The sequence below is a fragment of the Lissotriton helveticus genome, chromosome 4_1 (genome assembly GCF_964261635.1).
Source record: "Lissotriton helveticus chromosome 4_1, aLisHel1.1, whole genome shotgun sequence".
Lineage (NCBI taxonomy): Eukaryota > Metazoa > Chordata > Amphibia > Caudata > Salamandridae > Lissotriton > Lissotriton helveticus.
The window spans coordinates 1,606,939,788-1,606,962,681 of NC_136063.1; the positions used below are offsets into that span (position 1 = coordinate 1,606,939,788).

Below are 22,894 nucleotides of genomic sequence, written 5' to 3' on the forward strand. Positions count from 1 at the left end.
TCATCTTTACCTGCTCATCTCCCTACACAATCCCCACTTTTTTGTCTTCAGTTTGTAGTTAGTTACATATATGCATATTATCTGCAGTCTGTTTACATAGGTAGGAGGGGATCCTCCGTACTGGAATTGTAGATAATTGTAAATAGGCACATGCATTGCATAAAAATTACTTTATTAAGAAAGTACTTCACTGTGATAATAAATTGAACCAAATTGTCAAACTTTCTGTATGATTTGTAAAATTAATTTATTCAAACACTATGTTGAATTAATGTACTTTACATCTATTGCTACCCTGAATACTGGGGAATTATTGGAGCTCGCCCCCCTTACTCCCACCGCGCGGCAAGATGGCCGCGCGGTGGGAGTAAGGGGGGCGAGCTCCGGGATAAGGGATCACTGTCGGTGTAAATCCCGACCGGAGCGACCCCATTGCAACTCCCCCCCCCCCCCGCACATCGACGCCGGCTGCCCCCGGACCCAGAAGCCTGGACCCAGAAGCACCGTCGGGTGGGGCAGCGTGATCCAGCGAAAAGAGGGACCGCACTGAAGGAAGCCAGAGTCCTTCACGACCTCCCGGTCCCCGCTCAAAACGCAGACCCGCACCCCCACCCCACAAGCAGTGTGTGCCCCTCCTCACCCCGCGCTTACCTGGGGGTCATTAAAACTTGAAGAGCCACACGGAGACGGCTCCACCGGGAGGAACGGTCCTGATCCCCGAACATAACTGCCCATAGGCAACTACAACGAAGGGACGCCTCCTCATCCCGCCACACAAGCGCCACTGCTCAATCTCGGCGAGAGGCGGTAGAGCTCGATCCAGAAGGCAGACCTCGCCCCTGGCCCGAAGATCCTCACCGGCAAGACTGCCTGGTCCCAAGATGGCCGACCGTCCACAACCAGAAGCCCTACTACAGCCACAGGTGAGCTCTAAATGAAAAATAAAGGCCCCCGCTCCGCGAGATCGTTGCCACAGCTAGTGGACCAAAGAGACATCCTACTGGGACGCCCCCCCCCGCCCTCCACGCCAGTACCTAACCGAGTGTTAATAAAAACTGCCTGGCCCTAAGATGGCCGCCACCCGGGACATCTCGAGAACAAGAAAAACCTGACTTATCTCAACCCATCTCGACCTACTACTTGAGCAGGGCTCTTGGACCGACTCAGCTCATTTCATACGCCGAGACCACCCACTTCGCTAGCACCAATGACTTTAACGCTGGTGAGCCAGATCATTCCGGTCACCTTTGGGCAGGAAACCGATCGGAATCCGATTGGATAAATACACTTACTCCGGCGTTTCTACTTCTCACAGCCATAGGACTTAAGGGACCCTATTTGACAGCGCGCCTCCACCTGTACCCGCAGCAAACCTCTCTCCGCCATCCATCACCCGTCTCTCTCTCTATACTAGGAACTCTTGTACCCCTCCTCACTCAACACCTCGCACGACTTTCGATGCCTGAGCTCACCCCTCATCTCGCTGACCACCGTTTTGACCAGAGCAGACTGCCAATCTCCCCAGGACCCGGGCGCTAACCCCACACTTCGCTAGATAGCCCTCCCCTACCCCCTTGTAAACACCGACCCACCCCGCGCATCCTTCCCCGATCCACCTTTCCCCTAGCACGCACCCGCTACCTCCTCACCAATTCTACCTCTACTGCGATTCTTAAACCCTCCTCCCCCCGTCCTACTCTCCCCCTTACCTGCCCCGGAGGTCTCGCCTCCCCCTCACCCCAGCTAAGATGCCCCCATCCACACAATTGGACACGCATCTTTGCCCCTCCTCCAACCACCTATCTCCTCAAGGGCAGAACACCTTCGCCATAACATTCCCTCACAGCCTCTCCTTCAAAGCAAAAAAACGCTTCAAACAGAACATAATTAGGCTACACCCTGAAATGCTAGTTGTTGACACCTACCACTGCACTACTAGAGGTCAGAGGAAAATGGACTTCATTTTCCACTCCAATAGACCTGACGTTTGGACAACGATCTTTTACTCATCCCTCCCCGTCTCCAAAACCACCTTCACAGAACATAATCGCAAACTAACTATCGCCCCCTTGACCCAACAGTCTCTGACTGGAGACATCTCCATCACCATCTATGAGAATGGCACCATTCTAATTCAGGCGAAAGACAAGAACCTAGAGTTCTTCGACTGTCTCTTCCCCACACTTAAGAGGGCCACTATCCATTACCCCCACAAACCCCCCCCACACATATTAGCTCATTACAAATTCCCAACCCTCAAATGTCCCCACCTCCCCAACGTCCCCTTTCTACTCGACCTAGTCACTCCGCCAATCAGACTACTCCTTCAGCCCTTGCTCCCCCTATTACTCAACTCCCATCCCCCACCCCCAACCTTCCACTACTCAGCCACCCTCCCAGCCCCAGAGGACCTCCAACTCCTCTCTCCCCACCCCCGGAAGCACCCCTAGCTACCTATCCTCCGCCACTAGAGACCCACCCCAATTTCACCACCCCTCATTGCTCTCCCACTCTGTGAATCCGACGTCCTCTCCCGCCCCAGCTCACCCTCTCCTTACACCCCCGCCCTCCTCACATCACTCCCTTACTCCCAGTAGTCCGCCCCCACTCATCCCCAAAGGACCCCCACCCACCCTCTCCCCAGCTCCAAATACACCAATGGCCCTCAAACCCCCCCCTGGGAGATCCTCCCCACCACAGAGATCCTCCCCTCCTCTCCCCCTCACCCGAGCTCTCACTTCGCCTCGACCTTATTGAGGCTCAGATCGCGACCCTGATCACTGGCCTGAAGGAAACCCTATATGCTCTAGGGAATCTCCAATTGCCCTTCCATACAGCCCCTCCTCCTCACATCCCTCCCCCCCCTACGAATGACTTTCCCACTACCAACTGGGTCCATCCGCACCCAAGCTCCCTGCCTCATCGCATTAAAGTCCAGACGGAACCGCAAACAGTCAACCCCAGAAGGACTATAACCTCCCTCTCCCCTCAGGAAGTGAGCGCTCCCGTCGCCTCGCCCGAACTCCCCCCGAACGAGTCAGCCCAGGATCCGCTCACAAACCTGAATCACACCTCCTCGATACAAGTCATCACCGGAGTGGGTAGAACCCCCCCCACCCCCATAGAGCCACAAGACCTCCACTGTTTCTTTCATCCATACCCAGAGCCAAGCCTGACAAACGAAAAGCGAAAGAAGACCCCCCCCATCAACTGTATGCTTATTAACAGCCGGTCTGCAGTCAAACATGCTACGTAAATAGCAGAAGCCATCCTCTCTCATGACCTGGATGTAGCCTTCATCACGGAAACATGGCTAAACACCCTATCCCTCCACATTCTGGACATGCTGGTGCCACCCGGCTTCTCAATTATCCGCAAAGACAGGCCCCTACACAAAGGTGGAGGCATAGCAATTATCCACAAGAATGACCTCTCCATCTCCGAAGCTCCCTCCTGCCTATACAGTTCCTTTGAATGCCTGTCGGTCAACATCAAATCTCACTGTCAGAGCTCACGGCAATGCCATCTCCTCTACCATCCCCGAGGCAATTCCAAGGAATTTAAAGATCAGCTCTCAGACCTCATCACCCAGTCAGCACTTAACAGTGACAACAGTTTAATCTTAGGCGACCTCAATCTAAGATGGAATGATTCCAATAACCCACTGATCCAATCTCTCAACACCCTTCTACAAGACAATGATTTGATCCAACACTGCTCAGAGGAAACGCACTACAGTGGAGCGACCCTGGATGCCATCATTGCGAACAAAAATGCAATCTCGATTGATCACATCATCCCGGTGGACTGGTCAGATCACCACATCATTCTCTTTCACATCCTTCAGCCGGCCCTATCCCTCCCTCCCACCCAAGCCCCCCCTAAGTGGGTTAGGAACACTTGCAGAATCCCCCAAGACAAGCTAGAAGAAGGTCTCTCCACACTCCTCCCGAACACGACGGAGTCCCTCTCTACCTCGGAACTCACCTCGCTCTACCATTCGAATCTGGAACGCGCCCTGGATCAGCTGGCACCTCTAAAGCTAAAAAAATCCAGAAGCATCACCTCTAGGTCGTGGTTCTCTACTGACATCAATGAGGAAAGAAGACATCTAAGAGCCATGGAAAGAACCTGGAGGACCAACCCCACCGCCCTCCATCGAGACCAACTCAAGACAGCACGCAAAAACTATTATACCCACATCAAGAGCAAAAAGTCATCTTTCTTCTGCTCCGCACTAGACAATGCCAAAAACCGCCCTAAAGAACTCTTCAACATTATTAGGAACCAAACTTCCATCCCTAAGGCAGCCAACCTAGTAGCATCCAAGACCCAATGCGAAAACTTTGCAAGCTTTTTCAACGAAAAAATCGCCAAAATTGATCGCTCATTCAGCACTAGCCCTGCTCCCAACCTCAACCCTCCACTAACCCCTTCTATCCTCTGGGCATCCTTCCAGCCGATTAAGGAAGAAATGATAAGCAATCTTATCGCCGCCGCTAAACCCTCATCTCACTCCCTCGATCATCTTCCCGCGAGACTGACAAAGGAATTGAAAAGCACTCTAGCCCCTATCTGGGCCAAGATCATCAACAGCTCCTTGAACGAGGGTGTCATCCCTGACTGCCTTAAACTAGGTCAAGTCACACCACTTCTGAAAAAACCTGGCCTGGATCTCACGGACTTGAACAACTTCAGACCGGTCTCGCACCTTCCGTTCCTAGCCAAAATTCTTGAAAGATGCGTGCTTTCACAATTAACCCAACATCTTGAGGATTCTAATCTATTGGACCCACACCAATCAGGGTTCAGGAAAGGCTGCAGTACTGAAACCGCTATCCTAAATGTCCTAGATGATCTGCACATGTCACTCGACTCCAACCAATGTAGCCTTCTCATCCTCCTCGACCTCTCGGCCGCGTTCGACACAGTGGATCATACCCTCCTACTCAACGCCCTCCGAGAGAGAGCGGGCATCGAAAAGACAGTCTTAAATTGGTTCTCCTCTTTTCTGAACAACCGCACTCAAAAAATAAAGATCAACAACTTCGAATCTGACCCCCTCCCCGTCAGTAGAGGAGTCCCTCAAGGGTCAGTACTCTCACCACAACTCTTCAACATCTACATGGAACCCCTCACCTCACTTCTAAGGAACTCCAACATCCCCTTCCACCTCTACGCGGATGACACACAACTCTATTTGAAAACCACTTCGATCGCAGACATTCACAGACTTAATGCGACACTCGTGGAGGTCCAACAGTGGCTCGCAGCCAATCACCTCAAACTGAATGAAGAAAAAACAGAAGTTCTCCTAATTTCGAACAAAGATGAAAACCCACAAATAGTGGAATGGCTCAAAGCCTTAAATGCCCTCAACGTCTCTCTAACGCCTACAGACTCCGCTAAATCCCTAGGAATCACTTTCGATCCCAAACTGGACATGAACAAACACATCTCTAAAACAGCCAAAAGCGCGTTCCTGAACCTGAAACTCCTATACAAAATCAAACCCTTCCTCCCCCCCCCAAAGACCTGAAACAGGCCACGCAGGCACTTGTGCTCTCCAGAATGGACTATGGCATCGCAGTGCTAACTGGAACTGCCAAGGCGCACCTAGGACCTCTCACCTCCACCCTCAACGCGGCAGCAAGAATGGTCACAGGAACTAAGACATTTGACCACATCTCTCCAGCTCTCAAAGAACTGAAATGGCTCCCGATTGACCAACGAGCCAACTTCCGCACAGCTTGCCTCACACATAAAGCCCTGCATACAGGCAAACCGGAATACCTGGCCTCCAAACTCAAAAGGGCGGGTCAATCCAGGAACCTCAGAAGCTCCAACACACTACTACTCATCCCTCTGAAATCACAGAAACGCAAAACCTCGAATAAATCCTTTGCGGGAAATGCCCCCAGGATCTGGAACGCCATCCCCCCTCACATCAGAATGACCGTCTCATTCCCGCAATTCAAATCGCTACTCAAAGCCCTCTTCCTTGAACACTCTGGTGCCTAAGGAGGCCCCCACGCCGGACGGTCAAAGTCCCTATGACTGTCGTACTGACTCTATTTCCTGCTTGTTGTTCTTGATTCCTGTCTTGCTTATTATCATTGACTGCATATCTGTATTTGCTGTGAAGCGCTCTGATACCCTCAGGTCCAGCTAGCGCTATCAAAACTTCAATAAATAAATAAAAATTGTTTGATTAGATAAAGTGGAAGTGTGGTCTAGTTGGTTATGACCAAAATGTAAACATAAGTGATGGACTATGGTCAGGAACACTTATCAAAGGACAAGTTAGCCACGCGAACGTTATGGTCCTGTGGAAGCCAATCGCCGAAACACGTAGACTGTCCCCTTAGTGCACTGGTGATTGAAATATAAAATCATTAAAAAAATTGCTCCCGAGTGCCGTCTGTGATACCTGGAAAAAGCTAAAGTTAATGAAGTAATGGGATCGTGACAAGCAAATATACATATAGAGCGTGAGTTTGGAGCTATCTATATATATATATATATATATATATATATATATATATATCTCCAAACTCGCGCTTCTATCCAACCACGGACCCGTGGAAGGTGGTACATCTGCAGGTGAAGCAGCAGGCCAGCAAATTACCAACAAAGCCCACAAAAGGGAATCACGTACTCTCGGGACGCAAAATTAGTTGTATAGTTCAGGATTTAATCAGCTTCTCTGTTAGTTAGTTAGTTACAGAGAAGCTGATTACATCCTAAACTATACAACTATTTTGCGTCTTGAGAGTACGTGATTCCCTTTTGTGGACTTTGTTGGTAATATATCTGTATACATGTGTGTGTGTGTATATATATATATATATATATATATCTATCCAATCCAACAGTTTAGGTAGCTGATAGAACCCACTCCTCTTTCAATGGCGGGCAATTCCTCATAAATCCAACAAGATCAGCATTGTCTCAATCCGTTCAAAGACAACACGGTTCATAGCTGTGTTTTAATTCTGCTTCTGAAAATCTTCCCACCTTTTCATATCGGTGCACAATTGAGCAGGTGTATTTGGCTGACACAGAAATGATGTAAAGACATATGACTTGAGTCCCGTGTTAGGTTTTCATCGAAAGTTCATTACACATTTGGGGAAATCGGACATCGATGATACTCGATGGAAACTATGGCTGTTGTTTTGATTAGTACACTAAGTAAATTCTCAGATTCGTAACGTGTAATACTTGCATGTAGCTTATGTCTATAAATACTGTCATGTTGTAAAGCGCTAGTTCAGAGCCCTGAGTTCTTTGAAATCTTTCTATCCCACAGGTGGTCTTGGGCTTTATGTTCCGTGTTTACAGATGGCTTGGAGAGTTAACGAGATTTCAAACCAAGACCTGTTGGACAGTGAACAGGGGATATGGGCTTAGCTCTGTCGAGAGCTGCGAAGGCAAGTTCTAATTTGGTGGATTTCTGATTGGGTTCTGAAGAATATTGATTTGAAGTCCTATGAAAAATACATTCTGTAGAGCCTGGCAAAGGGGAGTTTCTCCACCATCACACATCAGTTCATAACTTTTTTTGCAAATGAAACCAAGTCTGTGTGTTCTTTTTACTCGTGCTCGTTCACCATTTTATTTTTTTTTAAAGTTAAAAATGTTTAGGATTGTTATTAAAAAGTAAATAATATATCATTTTAAAAATCTATTTGTTTTATAACTCAGCTTAGGTAAAAAGGTTTAAGATTGTTTTTAAAAAGTTGTAAATAATATATAATTGTACAAATCTACTTTTTTTATAGAACTCTGCTTATTATTTCCACATGTACAAAAGAATTATCTTTACAACATAATAAACATAACAATGTCAGGCATAGATCCTTCATTAATATAACACATCGCCTTGGATGAATACCCTTCCAGTCCCTAAGGTAAATGGATCCTCTTTAAATCGTATGAGAACACTCCTCCCAAGGCCCCCAAATCTATATATATAAAAACGAATGTATGTCTGTCTGTCGGTCTGTCTGTTTGTTTGTCCTTTATGCATCACTACACCATTCATCCGATCGTCATGAAACTTTGGGAAGTTGTTGACTACACTCCCGTGAAGGTTTCTGGCATACATTATTTTTAAAATATCGGCCCCCCAGTGCCCTCATAATCTTTCGAATATTGATGTACGCACCAGACGGAAAAACAACAAATCGTGTATCCACAAGCACTCGAATAAATAAATAGAATTAAAACACCATTCATCGGATCGCCATGAAACTTTGGAAAGTTGTTGAGTACACTCCTGCGAAGGTTTCTGGCATACATTTTCTTTAAATATCGCCCCCCCCCCCAGGGCCCTCATAACCTTTCGAATACTGATGTACGCACAAGACGGAATAACAAAAAATTGTGTATCCACAAGCACTCGAATAAATAAATAGAATTAAAACAGCAGTCATCCGATCGCCAGGACATTTTGGGAAGTTGTTGAGTACACTCCAGCAAAGATTTCTGGCATAACATTTTTTTTAAATATCGGCCCCCCAGGGCTCTCATAATCTTTCGAATACTGATGTAATGTACGCACAAGACGGAAAAACGGAAAAATCGTATATCCACAAGCACTCGAATAAATAAATAGAATTAAAACAGCATTCATCCGGTCGCCAGGAAACTTTGGGAAGTTGTTGAGTACAGCCCCGCGAAGGTTTCTGGCATAATTTTTTTTTAAATATCCGCCCCCCAGGGCCCTCATAATCTTTCAAATACTGATGTACGCACCAGACAGAAAAACAAAAAATCGTGTATCCACAAGCACTGTAATAAATAAATAGAATTAAAACGACACTTTGAAATGTTTTCCATATTAAAATAAATAAGTTTCAATAAAAATGACACAATTTTAAATTGAATGTTATCATAACGAGTTTCCTTGAATTTCCTTTCTTCTGGGATCACAGCAACGCGCGACTGGTAAGCTAGTATTCTTATATTTCTTCTCACAGCCTCTTGCCTTGTAAGAGGCCTCTTCCTGCTTGGCACTGAAGTCTATTCGTCTTGCCCGTTTCCCGAGGATGGGTGAGTCACTCACCCTCCCATTGGGGCGCATTGTCTCATTTGGTTATTATGAAGCCCATGTCTGTAGTAATTGGAGTCCTTTTGGACCCTTCGTGCCTGTCCAGTATGCCACCTTCGTGACCATGGTGGTTAACAGTCACAAGACTCTGCCCAACGTCCAATGCATTTGTTCCTAGTAGTAAAAAATAACGGAACAACCCCATATTGTGGGTAGGAATGTATCTTCGGTCCGAACACACTGCAAACAATGGGGCGTCCGAGTCCCAAAAAAAACAACTCCTTATTCCTAATGTAGATTCCTACTACATTTTGAAGTTTGAATAAAAAAGTATTAACAATTACAAAGATTGCCTTACTTTTATAATGTGTAATTCATTTAATATTTCTGAGTGTTTTGGATATTTTGTGTGAATGTTTGTTGACAAAACAAGGGAATATCGAAAGCCATACCGTTTTAGGTTGAGCCTGAGCAAGCGTGCATGCACTGCTCTGCCAATCTGCTGTAGTAGAGTATGGAAGAGAAGCTCCGCGCATATTTTTTCATTGCCTTGTGTCCTTGTCTTTCGTAAATGCTGGCTTCTGATTCCTTAATAGGCTTGTTAGTCCCTCCTTTCTACCGCCTTCTCTTCATTTGTAACCTCCCATGGTTACTGGCCCCTTTACTTCGGTTGTTCCACGGTACGTGTTATTTCAGTGTTGTAAGCACTATTTTCTTTATTGAGTTTGTCCTACTTCAGGCACGACAACGTGCTTTGTTTACATGAAATGCCAGAAACCGGTCCCCGGAAGCTTGTTTCCTTTCCAGTAAAGAATTGGCTTGGTAGTTTGGTCTGCCCTGTTCCCATGATGCACTGGGCCAGGGACAGACTAATTTGCATATAGCCAGGTTCTGAACTGGGATGGTGCAGTGAGCTAAAAAACGGTGATGGATCGAGCCCTGATCTGTTGACTGGGTACGAGTGTTCTGCTTAATTCAGATACTCTGTCCATCACCACCCCCTTTTCTGAATCGTTTTAGCCACCACAAGTGTGGAAGGGTATGCTCAGATGTGAGTCCCTTGCTCACTGCACCATCAGGATTCAAGCAAGCCGGGCCGACGACGGCTGAAATGCCAGAAACCGGTCCCCGGAAGCTTGTTTCCTTTCCAGTAAAGAATTGGCTTGGTAGTTTGGTCTGCCCTGGTCCCATGATGCACTGGGCCAGGGACAGACTAATTTGCATATAGCCAGGTTCTGAACTGGGATGGTGCAGTGAGCTAAAAAACGGTGATGGATCGAGCCCTGATCTGTTGACTGGGTACGAGTGTTCTGCTTAATTCAGATACTCTGTCCATCACCACCCCCTTTTCTGAATCGTTTTAGCCACCACAAGTGTGGAAGGGTATGCTCAGATGTGAGTCCCTTGCTCACTGCACCATCAGGATTCAAGCAAGCCGGGCCGACGACGGCTGAAATGCCAGAAACCGGTCCCCGGAAGCTTGTTTCCTTTCCAGTAAAGAATTGGCTTGGTAGTTTGGTCTGCCCTGTTCCCATGATGCTCTGGGCCAGGGACAGACTAATTTGCATATAGCCAGGTTCTGAACTGGGATGGTGCAGTGAGCTAAAAAACGGTGATGGATCGAGCCCTGATCTGTTGACTGGGTACGAGTGTTCTGCTTAATTCAGATACTCTGTCCATCACCACCCCCTTTTCTGAATCGTTTTAGCCACCACAAGTGTGGAAGGGTATGCTCAGATGTGAGTCCCTTGCTCACTGTACCATCAGGATTCAAGCAAGCCGGGCCGACGACGGCTGAAATGCCCGAAACCGGTCCCCGGAAGCTTGTTTCCTTTCCAGTAAAGAATTGGCTTGGTAGTTTGGTCTGCCCTGTTCCCATGATGCACTGGGCCAGGGACAGACTAATTTGCATATAGCCAGGTTCTGAACTGGGATGGTGCAGTGAGCTAAAAAACGGTGATGGATCGAGCCCTGATCTGTTGACTGGGTACGAGTGTTCTGCTTAATTCAGATACTCTGTCCATCACCACCCCCTTTTCTGAATCGTTTTAGCCACCACAAGTGTGGAAGGGTATGCTCAGATGTGAGTCCCTTGCTCACTGCACCATCAGGATTCAAGCAAGCCGGGACGACGACGGCTGAAATGCCAGAAACCGGTCCCCGGAAGCTTGTTTCCTTTCCAGTAAAGAATTGGCTTGGTAGTTTGGTCTGCCCTGTTCCCATGATGCACTGGGCCAGGGACAGACTAATTTGCATATAGCCAGGTTCTGAACTGGGATGGTGCAGTGAGCTAAATAACGGTGATGGATCGAGCCGTGATCTGTTGACTGGGTACGAGTGTTCTGCTTAATTCAGATACTCTGTCCATCACCACCCCCTTTTCTGAATCGTTTTAGCCACCACAAGTGTGGAAGGGTATGCTCAGATGTGAGTCCCTTGCTCACTGTACCATCAGGATTCAAGCAAGCCGGGCCGACGACGGCTGAAATGCCCGAAACCGGTCCCCGGAAGCTTGTTTCCTTTCCAGTAAAGAATTGGCTTGGTAGTTTGGTCTGCCCTGTTCCCATGATGCACTGGGCCAGGGACAGATTAATTTGCATATAGCCAGGTTCTGAACTGGGATGGTGCAGTGAGCTAAAAAACGGTGATGGATCGAGCCCTGATCTGTTGACTGGGTACGAGTGTTCTGCTTAATTCAGATACTCTGTCCATCACCACCCCCTTTTCTGAATCGTTGTTTACATTCAGCGCACTGTTCACACTTTCAGTTTTGAAGCTACCCGTACAATTGCGACTGCTTTTTTGCAATGCCACAGGTCTCGCATTTAAATGTGAGATCTATTGCATTGCAAACATATGTTTTTTTAATCTCCCATCACTTGTCTGCTCTAAAACCTTGGCATGTATGGTACAGGATGTTGATATACTAAATCTTAGAATTAAGAATTAGAGGCCAATATATCACAAATAAATAGCTACCGCCAGGGCTATAGCTCTTCGCATGCAATTCAGGCTAACGTTGGCCTATTTATTAAAGCCATGGTGACTGGTGGTTAAGCGCTCCTCTGGTACAAGCATAGCGATACCAAACTGTTGTAAAGCAGTTGGATAGGTGCTCCATCCTGTCGTAAAAGGTTGACAGGGCGTCACACCACCATAAAGCGACCAAAAGAGTGCCACTCTGCCGTAAAGCGTTTGATGATTTCACACTGCCATAAGGCGGTAAGCGATGTCCCGCATCACTGCTCCAGGGCAGGTGGAAGGAAGATGGTGGGTGCAGCCGAATTGCACCCTGTTCTTTCACCTGTAACACTCAGTCACCAGTCACGACCCACACCCCTCATGTATTCACAGTCCATTGTTTGTTTGTATTGGACAGCATGCCTAATGCTTTGTAGAATTCAAATCCATAAAAAGTTGAATACTAAAGAATTACTTTTTTCCTCTTGTGGTCCGTATTCATTGTTCGTATATATCCTTCATTGGATATTTGGTTATATTTACGTATTAAGTACTGTGCTCAATTGAAATGTGTTCCCAACAGAACCATTGTTTTTTGTTTAATTACCCGCTCTGGTTCTGAGGGTTACAGGGTTACTCCATTACACCTAATGGTGCTGAGGCGGGAGCTGCTGTGGGAGCGGCAGATGTTCAGTGTGCGGATAGACCGCTAGGTGAGCTGTCTGCTGTCTGCCCCAGGGATGTCAACCCAGTGACAGAGTGATCTCAGGGACGAGGATAAGCCCACGCCAGAGCCAAGGCCATCCACCAGGGGCCAGCACACCCCTGCGAACCAGTGCCCATATTCCCCTAGGAATCTGACCACCTGTTGATCCAACTCCAGGTACCGACACATCTCGTGCAAATCAGTTATCATCCCGTCCCCGGAACGTTGACCTTCAAGGCATAGGCCCCTCCCTTAGGGATCTCAGGGTGAGCTATTGGACCACATGGCCCTGACAGTGGGTTCATCTCATCCCCAATGGCGGGTTCATCCCAGCACCTCCAACACGATTTTCCTTTCTTCCAGGATTAGCACATTCCGGCCAGCACGTCCTAGTGAGCTGTCATATGTCTTCTCTGAGGTGCTCACGGGTCCAAGGACGTCCACCTCAATTACTAGACCTACCCGCCTGTGATTAGCCCATTCAAACATTAACCCTTAGGTGCTATGGCACCCTTCGCACCAGAATGGCTCCTCTTGTAAAACAAAGTAGGAAATAGCAACTGTTTTGTTTTCGGGTAAACTGCACAGTAAACTGTCATGGTTGTTAGAGTAGCCCCGAGGTAGAGGTCAATCAACTCCAACATCCACCCGGCAGTCCCCAGGGGGAAAAACACCTGGGGCGCACCCCCGTCACCCCGGTGTACTCTAAGCATCTCAGTGCACATATCTTCAGGAAGCTGCTGTGCGATGGGTTAGATGTTCAGCATGTAATTTTACCACAAGCTGTTACCAACCAAAGAACAAGCACAAGAGAAACCACTACACATCTCCTAGTAAGAACACGACCTAGCCCATAGTTTGATTGAAACAGGGGGTTTGAGATCCCATAATTTAACTTGTTACTGCGTGGGAAGCTTCTCTCATGATCCAGAACTTTCTCTTACGACATGGATTACGTTTGCTTAGGGTAATGCAAAATATTTCCAGTTTTGAATGAGTAAGCGTGCAAGAGCACTCAGTGGTGTTGGAAGATCTCGTATTAGTATTTGGAATGGTTACCCACAAGATTAACTGTAATCAGGATGAGGATCTAGGTTGGTATGCAGAGGACATGCCTATAGGGTTTTTGGCCAAAATTAACCCTTTGCTAAGCTCTCCGAGGGTGTTGTACGACCGAAGGAGGATGAAACAACTATAATGGGAAATCTGGATTATTGGGATTAATATAGAATATTGTCCTATTGACATGTCTGTACTGTTAAAGTTAAACACTCACTATGTGGGTCTTGAAGAAGTACTTCTTTTAAGTGATGGGCTGAGTGCCATATTAATGTAGAGAACCACACTATGGGTCAAGGGAACATTTTAAAAACAAATAAGATTGACATAGTGGAACAGTAGGGTACATTGTATCTTTAACAGTGGTACAATTTGTAGGTTTTGCTGACCGGTACATTTGAGCACTCTATTGCAGATGATTGGTCCTTCTACACTTCCTATGTTTCTTTTTGTGTTCTACCCGAGTCAGCCAATGTGAATATTACCTTCATTTAACCACTGTACACACTGTTTCTCTGTTTGAATTTTCGTGACACTTTACAGTTCACGATCAGAGTATGTAGCTCTGAAGTATTGTAATGTGAACAAGCATTTGCAATGCAATAGGTCTCGCATTTGCAAGAGTTTGAGCTATTTGCATTGTAAATGACAATGCCTTTTATTTACGTGTTGGTTTTTAAAACATAAATGCTTGTTTTTATTCAAATCAATACAAATTTCTGATTTTAACAAGTGGGTACCTTGCTGTTTCTCAGAAAAGATACTTGGCCATAATCCACAAATAAATGTAATTTTATTTGAAATCTCTATAGAAAAATTGGATGTAAAACATCTTATGCAGTCATTTCACCACATCAAACTGCACATGAGAGCTGTCACCTGCCTCCGCTTAATTGCATCTTCCGTCTGCTGCACAACATGGTGGTTGCAGAGAAACTGGGAAAGAAATGTGAAATACTTCAATAATGTGTTCCAACTGAAAGTTTGTGATCTGAGTAAGTGCAATTGATGTGAGGTCTGCACTACAGACAGACAGTGAAAGAGTAAGGAGGCTATAGAAGCAAAGTCACTAACATCAGTAGGGAGTGGGAGAAGTAAAATTCTCCATAGATGTGGCCTTATTAAATACCTAGTTGGAAATTCAGCCAGGTCTATTGGCATTGACAATGTCTTAACTGCATAACTATGTAACACATTACCTGGAAATGAAACTGATGTGGTAGCTTTATTATTTATTATTTTATTGCCTAGTCCCAGTCGTTAATTTCAGATGTAGCATGCATTTCGACGTCTAGCAAAATAATATTTATGTAGGTAGAGCAACCACCTACCAGACTCTGCTCTAAGCAAATTTTACAAGTCAGAAAGCTACTGATTGTAGCTTTCCTCCTATTATGTGTAACACCAGTATGTTTCTTTCTACTTTGTAAGATGTGTGATTTTCACACATGTAACTGATCTCCAGAGGAGTAGGGAAGCAGACGTACACAAATGATAGGTATTTAGCTGTATGCCTACGCCTAAATTGGAAACTTTCCGCAGGTTGAAAATTCAACCGGTCCCTAGCTAGGCTTATAAAGCAATCTTCTACCTCCAGAAGTAGTATTTGCATGTATTAAGTGAGTTTAGGGTCTAGTTCATGCATTATACTTAGCCAGATAGAGGTTCCAATGGGCGTAGTTGAGAAGGCCAGCTTTCAAACAAAGTCAAACAGCTGATTTCTGTCAAGTTCAACGACCTTCGCCACCAGTTAAACCCTCTGCAACTTGCATGAGGCTCCACTTCTGTCTCTGTTTCTGGCGCTAGGACCTATGCCTGCTAGGGCCTCGTTGATTACGATGCCGACTCCATTGATGCCGGAGGAGGAGGTCCCGATTGTTTTATCTAGCTCCCAGTGGACACTAGTCCACTGTGACCAAGGTCATGCATGCTTACAACTAAGGTGCCTCTTCGCTTCTTGATTTGCCACCGCTGCAAGGAAAACAATGCACTTTACATTCCTGTTGTGGGACAGACTCTGACAGTGACTATGACCCAGATGATGAATTTGCTCAACTCAACTTGGATGATAATTGGAATGTGGTCCTACAGGAGGCCAGGGGTCTCCATGCCTCCCCTGAACTCGGTCTCCTCTAACCCCCTAGACCTGCCACTGAGGAATCTGCTTTGTAACCATGGAGGTTAAGACCAATGTCTTGACAGAGGTCCTCCAACTGGGGCAAACATCTTCTGATCCCCTTCTTCCATTTAACGAAGCTCTGGCTGATACCTTATTGGGGGTGTGGGCCAAACCTTGCCTCCCCCCCCCCCCCTTAGTCAATCAATAACACCCTTTGTCTGACAACCTGGTGGTGCGAGCTTTCATTGATTGGATCAAAGTCTAACACCTTTCATACCACTCCCCCAACAGGCAATCTAAGTGGGTGGATAGGTTTGGCAAACGTGTTTTAGTCCATCCGTCTGGCCCGCTGGTATTTCAATGCCAGTTACGTGTTAGGATGTGAGTCCCATGCTCTTTTGGGTTTATGGTACAAATCCTCCCTAGTGTAACCAAAGATCCCAGGCCTGTTCTCACTCAGGAGGTTAAAGACTGCGGGGATGCAGCCAAGTTCACAGTTTATTGTGGCTTAGACACCACCGACTACATTGGACGGTCCACAGACACCTCTGTTGCCCTTCGCCGCCATCTGTGTGCGATCAACTCAATTTTCAAGTAATGTCCAGTCCGTGATGGACAAGCACTTCAATGCAACGCATCCATTCAGGAACAAAGCTTCTTTCTCTTTGGAGCATTTTTTAAAAATGCAGGGCTACTGCTTGCTCTTTGGGCCTTTACGCTCCTCCTCGCTAACCACAACAGTCCCACTGCTCCTTTTGTTGATTTGGCTGCAGTGACCCCTACGGCTATCCTGTCCAGCTTTCGCAGGGAACCCAGCAGTTTTGCGACAGAGCATGTGGTGCCCACTGCCCTTGTGACCAGCCCCAGATGCACCAAGCTTCTTTAAATTGTCTTTACAGGAGCACACCCACTATGTGGGAGGCAGAATCCACTGATTCTACCCATCCCTGTTAAGCAATAACTTTGGACAAGTTTGTTCTACAGATTGTTCACAAGGGCTATGCCTTACCGACTAATTTGCATATAGCCAGGTTCTGAACTGGGATGGTGCAGTGAGCTAAAAAACGGTGATGGATCGAGCCCTGATCTGTTGACTGGGTACGAGTGTTCTGCTTAATTCAGATACTCTGTCCATCACCACCCCCTTTTCTGAATCGTTTTAGCCACCACAAGTGTGGAAGGGTATGCTCAGATGTGAGTCCCTTGCTCACTGCACCATCAGGATTCAAGCAAGCCGGGCTGATGACGGCTGAAATGCCAGAAACCGGTCCCCGGAAGCTTGTTTCCTTTCCAGTAAAGAATTGGCTTGGTAGTTTGGTCTGCCCTGTTCCCATGATGCACTGGGCCAGGGACAGACTAATTTGCATATAGCCAGGTTCTGAACTGGGATGGTGCAGTGAGCTAAAAAACGGTGATGGATCGAGCCCTGATCTGTTGACTGGGTACGAGTGTTCTGCTTAATTCAGATACTCTGTCCATCACCACCCCCTTTTCTGAATCGTTTTAGCCACCACAAGTGTGGAAGGGTATGCTCAGATGTGAGTCCCTTGCTCACTGCACCATCAGGATTCAAGCAAGCCGGGCCGACGACGGCTGAAATGCCAGAAACCGGTCCCCGGAAGCTTGTTTCCTTTCCAGTAAAGAATTGGCTTGGTAGTTTGGTCTGCCCTGTTCCCATGATGCACTGGGCCAGGGACAGACTAATTTGCATATAGCCAGGTTCTGAACTGGGATGGTGCAGTGAGCTAAACGGTGATGGATCGAGCCCTGATCTGTTGACTGGGTACGAGTGTTCTGCTTAATTCAGACACTCTGTCCATCACCACCCCCTTTTCTGAATCGTTTTAGCCACCACAAGTGTGGAAGGGTATGCTCAGATGTGAGTCCCTTGCTCACTGCACCATCAGGATTCAAGCAAGCCGGGCCGACGACGGCTGAAATGCCAGAAACCGGTCCCCGGAAGCTTGTTTCCTTTCCAGTAAAGAATTGGCTTGGTAGTTTGGTCTGCCCTGTTCCCATGATGCACTGGGCCAGGGACAGACTAATTTGCATATAGCCAGGTTCTGAACTGGGATGGTGCAGTGAGCTAAAAAACGGTGATGGATCGAGCCCTGATCTGTTGACTGGGTATGAGTGTTCTGCTTAATTCAGATACTCTGTCCATCACCACCCCCTTTTCTGAATCGTTGTTTACATTCAGCGCACTGTTCACACTTTCAGTTTCGAAGCTGCCCGTACAATTGCGACTGCTTTTTTGCAATGCCACAGGTCTCGCATTTAAATGTGAGATCTATTGCATTGCAAACATATGTTTTTTTAATCTCCCATCACTTGTCTGCTCTAAAACCTTGGCATGTATGGTACAGGATGTTGATATACTAAATCTTAGAATTAAGAATTAGAGGCCAATATATCACAAATAAATAGCTACCGCCAGGGCTATAGCTCTTCGCATGCAATTCAGGCTAACGTTGGCCTATTTATTAAAGCCATGGTGACTGGTGGTTAAGCGCTCCTCTGGTACAAGCATAGAGATACCAAACTGTTGTAAAACAGTTGGATAGGTGCTCCATCCTGTCGTAAAAGGTTGACAGGGCGTCACACCACCATAAAGCGACCAAAAGAGTGCCACTCTGCCGTAAAGCGTTTGATGATTTCACACTGCCATAAGGCGGTAAGCGATGTCCCGCATCACTGCTCCAGGGCAGGTGGAAGGAAGATGGTGGGTGCAGCCGAATTGCACCCTGTTCTTTCACCTGTAACACTCAGTCACCAGTCACGACCCACACCCCTCATGTATTCACAGTCCATTGTTTGTTTGTATTGGACAGCATGCCTAATGCTTTGTAGAATTCAAATCCATAAAAAGTTGAATACTAAAGAATTACTTTTTTCCTCTTGTGGTCCGTATTCATTGTTCGTATATATCCTTCATTGGATATTTGGTTATATTTACGTATTAAGTACTGTGCTCAATTGAAATGTGTTCCCAACAGAACCATTGTTTTTTGTTTAATTACCCGCTCTGGTTCTGAGGGTTACAGGGTTACTCCATTACACCTAATGGTGCTGAGGCGGGAGCTGTAGTGGGAGCGGCAGATGTTCAGTGTGCGGATAGACCGCTAGGTGAGCTGTCTGCTGTCTGCCCCAGGGATGTCAACCCAGTGACAGAGTGATCTCAGGGACGAGGATAAGCCCACGCCAGAGCCAAGGCCATCCACCAGGGGCCAGCAAACCCCTGCGAACCAGTGCCCATATTCCCCTAGGAATCTGACCACCTGTTGATCCCACTCCAGGTACCGACACATCTCGTGCAAATCAGTTATCATCCCGTCCCCGGAACGTTGACCCTCAAGGCATAGGCCCCTCCCTTAGGGATCTCAGGGTGAGCTATTGGACCACATGGCCCTGACAGTGGGTTCATCTCATCCCCAATGGCGGGTTCATCCCAGCACCTCCAACACGATTTTCCTTTCTTCCAGGATTAGCACATTCCGGCCAGCACGTCCTAGTGAGCTGTCATATGTCTTCTCTGAGGTGCTCACGGGTCCAAGGACGTCCACCTCAATTACTAGACCTACCCGCCTGAGATTAGCCCATTCAAACATTAACCCTTAGGTGCTATGGCACCCTTCGCACCAGAATGGCTCCTCTTGTAAAACAAAGTATGAAATAGCAACTGTTTTGTTTTCGGGTAAACTGCACAGTAAACTGTCATGGTTGTTAGAGTAGCCCCGAGGTAGAGGTCAATCAACTCCAACATCCACCCGGCAGTCCCCAGGGGCAAACACACCTGGGGCGCACCCCCGTAACCCCGGTGTACTCTAAGCATCTCAGTGCACATATCTTCAGGAAGCTGCTGTGCGATGGGTTAGATGTTCAGCATGTAATTTTACCACAAGCTGTTACCAACCAAAGAACAAGCACAAGAGAAACCACTACACATCTCCTAGTAAGAACACGACCTAGCCCATAGTTTGATTGAAACAGGGGGTTTGAGATCCCATAATTTAACTTGTTACTGCGTGGGAAGCTTCTCTCATGATCCAGAACTTTCTCTTACGACATGGATTACGTTTGCTTAGGGTAATGCAAAATATTTCCAGTTTTGAATGAGTAAGCGTGCAAGAGCACTCAGTGGTGTTGGAAGATCTCGTATTAGTATTTGGAATGGTTACCCACAAGATTAACTGTAATCAGGATGAGGATCTAGGTTGGTATGCAGAGGACATGCCTATAGGGTTTTTGGCCAAAATTAACCCTTTGCTAAGCACTCCGAGGGTGTTGTACGACCGAAGGAGGATGAAACAACTATAATGGGAAATCTGGATTATTGGGATTAATATAGAATATTGTCCTATTGACATGTCTGCACTGTTAAAGTTAAACACTCACTATGTGGGTCTTGAAGAAGTACTTCTTTTAAGTGATGGGCTGAGTGCCATATTAATGTAGAGAACCACACTATGGGTCAAGGGAACATTTTAAAAACAAATAAGATTGACATAGTGGAACAGTAGGGTACATTGTATCTTTAACAGTGGTACAATTTGTAGGTTTTGCTGACCGGTACATTTGAGCACTCTATGGCAGATGATTGGTCCTTCTACACTTCCTATGTTTCTTTTTGTGTTCTACCTGAGTCAGCCAATGTGAATATTACCTTCATTTAACCACTGTACACACTGTTTCTCTGTTTGAATTTTCGTGACACTTTACAGTTCACGATCAGAGTATGTAGCTCTGAAGTATTGTAATGTGAACAAGCATTTGCAATGCAATAGGTCTCGCATTTGCAAGAGTTTGAGCTATTTGCATTGTAAATGACAATGCCTTTTATTTACGTGTTGGTTTTTAAAACATAAATGCTTGTTTTTATTCAAATCAATACAAATTTCTGATTTTAACAAGTGGGTACCTTGCTGTTTCTCAGAAAAGATACTTGGCCATAATCCACAAATAAATTTAATTTTATTTGAAATCTCTATAGAAAAATTGGATGTAAAACATCTTATGCAGTCATTTCACCACATCAAACTGCACATGAGAGCTGTCACCTGCCTCCGCTTAATTGCATCTTCCGTCTGCTGCACAACATGGTGGTTGCAGAGAAACTGGGAAAGAAATGTGAAATACTTCAATAATGTGTTCCAACTGAAAGTTTGTGATCTGAGTAAGTGCAATTGATGTGAGGTCTGCACTACAGACAGACAGTGAAAGAGTAAGGAGGCTATAGAAGCAAAGTCACTAACATCAGTAGGGAGTGGGAGAAGTAAAATTCTCCATAGATGTGGCCTTATTAAATACCTAGTTGGAAATTCAGCCAGGTCTATTGGCATTGACAATGTCTTAACTGCATAACTATGTAACACATTACCTGGAAATGAAACTGATGTGGTAGCTTTATTATTTATTATTTTATTGCCTAGTCCCAGTCGTTAATTTCAGATGTAGCATGCATTTCGACGTCTAGCAAAATAATATTTATGTAGGTAGAGCAACCACCTACCAGACTCTGCTCTAAGCAAATTTTACAAGTCAGAAAGCTACTGATTGTAGCTTTCCTCCTATTATGTGTAACACCAGAATGTTTCTTTCTACTTTGTAAGATGTGTGATTTTCACACATGTAACTGATCTCCAGAGGAGTAGGGAAGCAGACGTACACAAATGATAGGTATTTAGCTGTATGCCTATGCCTAAATTGGAAACTTTACGCAGGTTGAAAATTCAACCGGTCCCTAGCTAGGCTTATAAAGCAATCTTCTACCTCCAGAAGTAGTATTTGCATGTATTAAGTGAGTTTAGGGTCTAGTTCATGCATTATACTTAGCCAGATAGAGGTTCCAATGGGCGTAGTTGAGAAGGCCAGCTTTCAAACAAAGTCAAACAGCTGATTTCTGTCAAGTTCAACGACCTTCGCCACCAGTTAAACCCTCTGCAACTTGCATGAGGCTCCACTTCTGTCTCTGTTTCTGGCGCTAGGACCTATGCCTGCTAGGGCCTCGTTGATTACGATGCCGACTCCATTGATGCCGGAGGAGGAGGTCCCGATTGTTTTATCTAGCTCCCAGTGGACACTAGTCCACTGTGACCAAGGTCATGCATGCTTACAACTAAGGTGCCTCTTCGCTTCTTGATTTGCCACCGCTGCAAGGAAAACAATGCACTTTACATTCCTGTTGTGGGACAGACTCTGACAGTGACTATGACCCAGATGATGAATTTGCTCAACTCAACTTGGATGATAATTGGAATGTGGTCCTACAGGAGGCCAGGGGTCTCCATGCCTCCCCTGAACTCGGTCTCCTCTAACCCCCTAGACCTGCCACTGAGGAATCTGCTTTGTAACCATGGAGGTTAAGACCAATGTCTTGACAGAGGTCCTCCAACTGGGGCAAACATCTTCTGATCCCCTTCTTCCATTTAACGAAGCTCTGGCTGATACCTTATTGGGGGTGTGGGCCAAACCTTGCCCCCCCCCCCCCCTTAGTCAATCAATAACACCCTTTGTCTGACAACCTGGTGGTGCGAGCTTTCATTGATTGGATCAAAGTCTAACACCTTTCATACCACTCCCCCAACAGGCAATCAAAGTGGGTGGATAGGTTTGGCAAACGTGTTTTAGTCCATCCGTCTGGCCCGCAGGTATTTCAATGCCAGTTACGTGTTAGGATGTTAGTCCCATGCTCTTTTGGGTTTATGGTACAAATCCTCCCTAGTGTAACCAAAGATCCCAGGCCTGTTCTCACTCAGGAGGTTAAAGACTGCGGGGATGCAGCCAAGTTCACAGTTTATTGTGGCTTAGACACCACCGACTACATTGGACGGTCCACAGACACCTCTGTTGCCCTTCGCCGCCATCTGTGTGCGATCAACTCAATTTTCAAGTAATGTCCAGTCCGTGATGGACAAGCACTTCAATGCAACGCATCCATTCAGGAACAAAGCTTCTATCTCTTTGGAGCATTTTTTAAAAATGCAGGGCTACTGCT

The 22,894-nt window shown here is 46.3% G+C and overlaps 1 protein-coding gene across 1 annotated transcript in view; it reads left to right on the forward strand.

Moving 5' to 3' along the window:
- The window catches only part of DPY19L1 (dpy-19 like C-mannosyltransferase 1), a 543,661-nt gene that overhangs the window by 161,914 nt on the left and 358,853 nt on the right, over positions 1-22,894 (forward strand). Inside the window, exon 5 of the mRNA XM_078688229.1 lies at positions 7,313-7,433. Coding sequence (XP_078544355.1) covers positions 7,313-7,433 — 121 coding nt within the window. The remainder of the gene's footprint in view (positions 1-7,312; positions 7,434-22,894) is intronic.